General features: G+C 40.8%; 1 protein-coding gene across 1 annotated transcript; it reads left to right on the top strand.

The window, feature by feature from the left end:
• Positions 1-304: 304 nt before the first annotated feature.
• Positions 305-6,797, top strand: LOC146578639 (ICOS ligand-like). Its single transcript, XM_085269138.1, has 3 exons — positions 305-663; positions 3,905-4,246; positions 4,988-6,797. The coding sequence occupies exons 1-3, from the start codon at positions 606-608 to the stop codon at positions 5,071-5,073; spliced, it is 486 nt and encodes a 161-aa protein (XP_085125264.1). The 5' UTR covers positions 305-605; the 3' UTR covers positions 5,074-6,797.
• Positions 6,798-7,952: the final 1,155 nt, after the last annotated feature.

The raw sequence follows: 7,952 nt of genomic DNA, 5'->3' as shown, positions 1-7,952 counted from the left end.
CCTATAAATGGCTTGAATTTCTCACTGGATCACTACATCTAAAGCATCAAGTTCCCTTTACCTCGGAAATGAGACGTTCACCAAGTTCAAGCAGAAGTAAGTGAGAAGGCCAGAAAAAAATGAAACAATAAAACAGGCTTTGTTTGCTCCGTAGAACGGGAAACTCATTCGGATGTCATTAACAGTACAGCGCTGTGCCTGCATTGTGTAGGCACATTATGCACACCGCGGCGACACGTTCACGGAAGGAGGCGGCGCACGGCTCAGACACAGACGCAAACAGCACAAGCAAAAATGGCAGTCCCACAGGTTCACTACTGCGCATTGCACTAGTGCAGGCTGATGGATGGAAGTTTGATTGGAGGTAGATATCAGTCACGAGAGGCTGATGTAGTGTTGTGATTCGATAGTTCAGATTTCCTACTTCCTTTTCAAAGACAATGCATCTGAAAGCGCCAATCGCATAAGCGAGAGAAGTGCTTGTTTTCACGGGAAATAACTTTCAGTACCTAATTAATTAGTCAGGCTTTATACTGAGGCTCAGTCATTTACAGTAAATACCAGCGCCTTTGGACAAGTGTCGGATCATCAGCACTAACAAGGAAATGTCTACATCTCTCTGCTGTTTCCTGTCTGTGGGGCTCCTCGTGTTTGTCTCTGCAGGTGAGATTCAAAAATTTAGAACCAAACTATTTCCCACTGAGGTAGAGAAAAGTAAAGGAAATCACTGTGGGTTTTCTATTGATTCGTGGAGTTCACGTCCGTTAGTGTAATGCAGGTGTAACCAGTAGCGGTTTTAGATACGGGCGACACGGGCGGTTGCCCGGGGCGGCATCGTGGTGGGGGGCGGCATCACGGGCAAGAAAAAAAATAAATAAAAATTGCTCGTATTCATGCTGTCCCGACATCATGCCAGCGCATATTGGGGATGGCATAGGCACCCATCGGTTTTCTATCGCACATTTGCTGGGAGTAAGGGCGCTCTCCGTTTGCGAGGTGCACCTGCTGCTTGCGGCGCAGAGAGGAGATGGCGGGGCGGCGGGGGATTCTCTGGCTGGCTGGAGCAGCATCTTATAACCAACTCGCAAAATTAAACAAAATAAAAACAAAACAACAAACACGAAAACACCAGACATCATGATACAGACTTATAATCTGCACCGATGTTTTTCTATACATGAAAAGTGATCGCGAGAGCCCTCTGTGCGCCTGCTCGCTGCTGAAGTCAAAGTAAACTTTATTGTCATCTCCGCTACATACAGTCCAGTATATAGAGAGACGACGAGGCTCCCAGTTACAGCAGTGCAAGTAAACGAACAATAAATATTTAAGAGTAAAAAAATTAATATACACTTTAGAACTCGGGGTAAAGGGATCAATAACAATTTAAAATGTACATTTTATATTTTGTTGATTTAAAGTCTCACACACAACCCGTTTTCAAAGTTTAAAAAAAGAGAAAAGAAGAGGAGTGTAGCGACTTCCACAATCGCTAGAGGGCGGGGACTGAGCCTGCCTATTTGCCTGACGCGCTGTCAACTTAACGCAATAATGCGAGAGGTGGAATTGCTTGCTTGTTTATTAAAGTGCTTGAAAAGTTTACAGAGCAACGTGATCGGCTCACGTTTCAAACTCTTAAAACATCACAGGCTCTAATGCAACAAGGGGAAACTCGTTGTGCAGCGGTCAACAAAAACTACGGCTACCCAGCCCTCCTCTCTGTCAAAATCAAACCAGTGAAAGCAGTGTTGCCAACTCCTCAGTAAGGAAAATCGCTATTGGTTGTCCTAAAAGTCGCTAGAAGTCGCTAAATGACGTCTACGCCTAATTTGCATAATTGGTCATGCTAATCTAATTGTAACCCTAATTGTGTTGTTGGAGAGAGAAATAACATCGTGGAAGAGACATAAAGTGAGTAAAAAACATCCTAAATGTATTTAGAGTTTATTTAGAACTACAAATTAAATTTCTTTTAGCAATTATTGTTTTTTTAATGTCACAATTCCAACCCTGCTCCTTTGCCCGGGCTTGGACCGGCAAAAGTGACCCGAAATAGGCCCTCTGGTGGAGTTACTTTGTGTGTGTTTATAAGTAGTTTTAAACCTTGTGATCCACAAAACAGCATAAGAGTAAAAGAGTAAAAGAAGAACTGACAGCACCCGCTGCTTGTTGAGAGTAAAAGCGATACGCGCTTTCACGTCTTTTTTAGCGACTGTTTTTTAGAAAAAAAAAGTCGCTAAGGGGTCTGAAAGCTTGCTAAATATAGTTGGCAACACTGAGTGAAAGACAGACTTACAACGCCCTCTTAATGTCACCGGTGTGACAAAAATAAAGAAGTGTGTTGTGCAGGGCTGCCTGCTGCACTGCAACATGTGACATTTATGCTGCACTTTATCTCACTTTAATGTTGATAACATGTCGTTAATTTGACTGTTGATTTTGATTATTTTTATTTTTGACACTTCTTCCATGTTAAAAGCCCCGCGAGCGCACAGGCACAGCAAGTGTAGGGGAGGGGCTGGTGGCTGCCAGTAATAAAAATGAACGAATGGGCAGGTTTCACTCCTTGTACGGCCATCGGTCAACGGCTGTACCTAGCCATCTCTCTCTCTGTCATACATGTGTGTGTATATATATATATATATGTTTTATTCAGGATCGCTGGCCCTAATCTTAAACTCAGAGGCTGGTGAACCCTGACTATGACATAATCAGGGTTGATAGGTTATGTTTTATCCTAAACATAACCTATCAAAGTTCTAAACTATATATGTGTATATGTAGGCTAAATGTATGCGTACATCCACGCACACACTATGATAGTAAACAGTAGACCGACAGTAGACACTGATGTCAGTTATTCAATCTTTTGCACAATATTAATTGGAAGAGATATATTGTTACGAGATATCTAGATAGACATAGATATATATGCGGTACAGTTTGCCCGTGGGCCACTCATGCTTGTGCTGTTGTTGGTCCTTCACTGAGCTGCAGATAAAGGTAAACTTATAACATACAAATAGCTGAAGTGAAACCGGTGTTTAAAACAATGAAATGTTTCTCTGTGAAATCTGCTGTTTCACCCTCCCTGTTTGGACCCATTTGTCAAACAATCTGCATTCATCCACTGCACAGTTTCATCCACGTCAATCATTGTGCACTTGGGATTTGGTAGCACTGTATAGGAACAAATTTGCAGAGACTGGGAACACTTTTCTGAAGGCTCATCGAAGGCAAATCCCAAACAGTAACAAACATGGTTAAATTAAGCACAAAGAGGTCAGGTGTCTCACTGATGTCATTTGCCAAAGCTGCAGTTGAAAGTTAATTAGGCTTTGGGTCTCCTGCAGTCAGAAAGCTTTGCTGTGAAGGGGTCTTTGAAAAAATGACGTGCATAGTTTAGTGGCTTTGAAACTGATTATGCAGAACTGAGTCAGGGTCACTTCCTTTCCTGTGTGGAGATTTGTAGACGTAGACAAACACAAGAACACACTGTATGATGCTGCACAAGAAATCAGAAAAGTCTGCTATCAAAGCTTAGAGATCTACTATTTTTGTTGTTTGTTTGTTTTGACAGCATTTTTTGTATTTTGGGATTTTTTTTTCATGCTAAATATTAAAGTCACAGCGCTAAGAGAAAGGAATGTTAAAATAGTTTGTAATTTTTCTATAAAACATTATATTGACAGAGTGAGTAAATCAGAAATACACTAAGAGGCTTCATAAAAGATTTGGTTCCTGAATTTTTCATTCTCCGACTGTTGTATTTATTTTGTTTCACAAATTACACTATGAGCAGGTGTTTATGTTTGTACATAAACACCTGTACATAAACCAGCGCACAGTGAACAGTTGTACTTTGACCTATAACCTCTCTGCTTTGTATTGTTTCCTCTGACAGACCAGAAAACCATCACAGCTGAGTCTGGACAGAATGTCACTCTGCCATGTCGAGCTCGAAACAACAGCAAGATCCTAACTGTAGAGTGGCACCGACCTGACCTGCAGCCAAAATATGTTCTTTTATTTCGGGATGGAAACATTGATCCAGACAACCAGCATCAATCTTTTAAGAACCGGGTGGATCTGCAGGACAGAAAGATGAAGGATGGAAACGTGTCTTTGATTCTGAAGAATGTGACGATTAATGACACTGGAACATACGAGTGTCAAGTCTTCCTGGAAGAAACACGCTCCTTGCAGTCCATCACAAACATCACCCTGAGTGTTGTTGATCCTCCAGGTGAGTGAGTAGAGTTGAGTGTGTGTGTGATCAGAGGTGAAGCTGCTTCCTGGTTGTTGATGTTTGTTTCTAAAGATGTTGTTGATGAGACTTTGTAGAAAGCAGCTGGTCTGAGTGATGTGATCAGAGTGCAGTAGATAATGTCTGACAGCAGTTTGAAGAGGAAATGGATTCTGTTCTGTTCTTCACTCATCACCTACCTCAGTGTTTCCCAACCACTGTGCTGCGGCACACAGGTTTGTCGTGGAAGATGATCTGGTTTCACCTGGTTGGTACTCTAAGCAAATGGCGTGACTGGCAGAACAATTACATTCTCTTCCACTAGAGGGCAATGCAACCTGCTCTGATTAAATGTGTCGCCAGTAAAACAGAAGACAGAGGAAATTACATAATTGTCATGCTGTGAGTGTGACAATGCAGCACATAAAAGCAATAAATATTTGAAAAGAAAAATTTGTCAATCTTACCTGGATCCTGGAGAAAATCCCAACACAGATGAAGGCCCTAGCACGAGATGTGGTCAGAAGAAAGCAATTTAAACAAAAGAAAAGGTATCCTGGGGACAAATCAAGCCACTTCTGCTATGCAGGGAAAGAATTATCAACATGCTTTTCGTGACATTTTTGTTTGGTGGTGTGCCGTGTGATTTTTCTAATTTGAAATATGCGCCGTGGCTCCAAAAGTTTGGGAAACACTGATCTACCTGACAGCTAACATCTCACACCTGTTTCTCACCTGCAGGTCAGCGAGGAGGATCTGTTGGACTGAAAGGCAGTGTGCTAGTTTTAGGTCTGCTTTTTGTTGTTGCTTTTGCTTTTGCATTTTAGAGAATAACAGCGACAGGATCCGTACCAGCCTCCTGCTGAACCACAACAGCTTTGAAACCTCTCAGAACTTTTTCCATCTGAACTCTGACCCATGAATTGATGATGAACATCGAACACGTCCAGAGTTGCTTTGATGTCAAATTTCTCTGACTATCATCAGACCTGTTCAGACTGTGCCAGTCTCTGTGCTGTCTGTCAGAGACTCTGTGAACTACATTGTTTGTTCATCTTCAGTTTCCATAGGATTTGTTTACAATAAGAAGAACTTTGTAAATCAATCAATGAATTCACTGTATGATACAAAATCATTATCCTAATAGTATAGTAGCTTGTAGGTTTTCCGTTCCTCTCAGCCTCCAATTTGTTGTTCTTTATACAACCTGAATTCCAGAAAAGTTGTGACGTTTCATAAATTTGAACAACATGAAAGCTAAGACTTTCACTTGATATGAGCCAATAACTTATTCACAACAGAACGTAATTAACATAAGAAATGTTTAAACTGAGAAATTTTAAAACTATGAATGCTAAAATTGCTATAAAGGATTTAGAGCAACAGAACGTAATTAACATTAGAAATGTTCGCCTTGTAATCGGAAGGTTGCCGGTTCGAGCCCAGGCTTGGACAGTCTCGGTCGTTGTGTCCTTGGGCAAGACACTTCACCCGTTGCCTACTGGCGGTGGTCAGAGGGCCCGGTGGCGCCAGTGTTTGGCAGCCTCGCCTCTGTCAGTGCGCCCCAGGGTGGCTGTGGCTGCAATGTAGCTGCCATCACCAGTGTGTGAATGTGTGCGTGAATGGGTGGATGACTGGATATGTAAAGTGCTTTGGGGTCATTAGGGACTAGAAAAGCGCTATATAAATACAGGCCATTTACCATCTACTACCCTTCAGATGATGTCTAGTTCAGGGAAGGCCGTTTGTATTTGCCAATCTTTCACCTATAGAGAACATTACAGACGCATAATTAATTAAATGCACAAACTCTTCGGCAGATGAAAACCTATATCAGGAAAGAATTGGACTGAATTTCCAAACCAAAACTCCAGAAAGTCATAACTTCAATGCTCAGACATCTTCACACTGGTTTGAAAAGAAGAGGAGATGCTACACAAACAGGCCCCTGTTTCAACTACTCTGAGACCTGGAGCAAGCATCTGATTTGAAATGAGCTCATTTAGTGCCTGAAAGTATAAAATCTCAGTTTAAACATTCATGTTATCGAAGTCAGCTTTATTGGCAAAAACCATATGCACAGAGCATACACAGGAATTTCAAATTGCAATGCTCCCACAGCCCCCAGCCCTCGAGATAAAAAGATAGAAATACAACATTTTTTTTTTTTGCCTGTCCCATTTGGTTCTTTAGCCATCAGAATTGTTGTCTGAAGACCAACAAGGATACCCAATGGATGAAATACAACAATCTTATGTACAACACAATGCAATATAATAAAAAAACAATCTTACATAAACAAAAGTGTCCAACACAATCAGAGTGTTATTCATGTTCTGTTGTGAATGAAATATTGGCTCATGCTTTTTGAAAGTCTTAGTTTTCATTTTGTTCAAATTAAATTAATTAATTAATTATTAAATTACTTCTCTGGAATTCGAGTTGTATTTTTGCTTTTTACATTCAAATATGAATAAACTTTTTTTTTTATCTGTAATTGTATATTTTTATAAGAAGTCATGTTTTGCTAATAAAGAACTGTTAAAGCTTTCTTCTTTTTTTTTTCTCCGTTTCTGGTGATTAGGGCAGGGTTGGTATCTATTTAGAGTGTTGTTTTAGCTCAGAGGTCGGTAACCTGCCCTCTTCTAGCTGTGGCTGCCGGAATCTTTCGGGGTAAAAAAAATATATAACTAAGACAATTTTAAACAAACTATTTTTATATTTATTTATTCTATACCCAGTTTTATTAAATGTATTAATAAAACAAAAATATCCACCCCGTCTACCACACCTCTCGCTCTCCCGTGTTTTCCCTGCCAGTGGCTAATAACGAGAGAGCTCCAGCAAGCTAACCGTGGATTAATCCGAAGAACAAAACTCTAGGGGGAAACTGGTGTGTAATTCTCTGTTTGGACTGATTCATTTGCTTTCACCACTTATTACGCTGACTTGCCCGATGTTTAATAACATTTTTTTAATTGCAGTGTCGCAAGACGTTTCCAAGTTTGCTGAAAAGCACCAAGCTGGAGACAAACACAAAAAGAGAGACTGGAACTGCTAAGCAGACCAAATGCTTTTTTTAGACCTTGTTCAATAGAAATGCAATTATTGCTGCTAGTTTTCTGGTAACCCATGAGATAGTAAGACACAACATCCATTCACCGATGGAGAATACATAAAAACATAAACAATTCATAAAATTATCAGTGCACCTATTCTCACATCAAATCTCTTGCTGCAAGACAAAGTCTGGTGGCTGTCAAAGGGAGAGGGGCTAAAACAATTTGCTGCGAGTGTGAAACATGTGAAAACTTCCCCTATCCCAACTGGAAACCTCAGAGTGGCTTGAAAAGCTGCACTTCGTGGTAGATATAAGATGACCATCGCATCACCATAACTGTTAGGATGCCTGGGTCGTTGACCCAGGGGTTTTGAGTTTATTATGTTATTTATACTTTCTAGTCTTTGGTTTCTTTGAGTTCTGTCTTATGGTTTATGTCTCTGTCTTCTTTAGTTGCTCTGTCTCCCCTATCACCTGCATCCCCTTGTCTAGTTCGCGTCTCTGTGTATCCTTAGTTCCTATATCCCCGTGTCCAGTCAGTGTTTGTGTCTGCCCTGGTCCCACGTCTCTGTTCCCTCTGTAGTGCCTGCATGTGAGTCTGTGTCTTTGTTCAGTCTGTGTTATGTGTTTCCTGTTTTACTTTGA

This window comes from Mchenga conophoros, linkage group LG3 (assembly GCF_057382185.1).
Source record: "Mchenga conophoros isolate Kocher_MC1m ecotype Shallow Benthic linkage group LG3, M_conophoros_male_GT1.1, whole genome shotgun sequence".
NCBI classification, from domain to species: Eukaryota; Metazoa; Chordata; class Actinopteri; order Cichliformes; family Cichlidae; genus Mchenga; species Mchenga conophoros.
The sequence above is the reverse complement of the archived record's forward strand: the minus strand, read 5'-3'. Positions and strand labels throughout refer to the sequence as shown.

Excerpts from the sequence above, each read along its gene's own strand:
- LOC146578639 (XM_085269138.1), top strand. The coding sequence starts at position 606 with ATGTCTACATCTCTCTGCTGTTTCCTGTCTGTGGGGCTCCTCGTGTTT. Across the intron at positions 664-3,904 it reads CCTCGTGTTTGTCTCTGCAG|ACCAGAAAACCATCACAGCT; the intron begins GTGAGATTCAAA and ends TTCCTCTGACAG. Across the intron at positions 4,247-4,987 it reads GAGTGTTGTTGATCCTCCAG|GTCAGCGAGGAGGATCTGTT; the intron begins GTGAGTGAGTAG and ends TCTCACCTGCAG.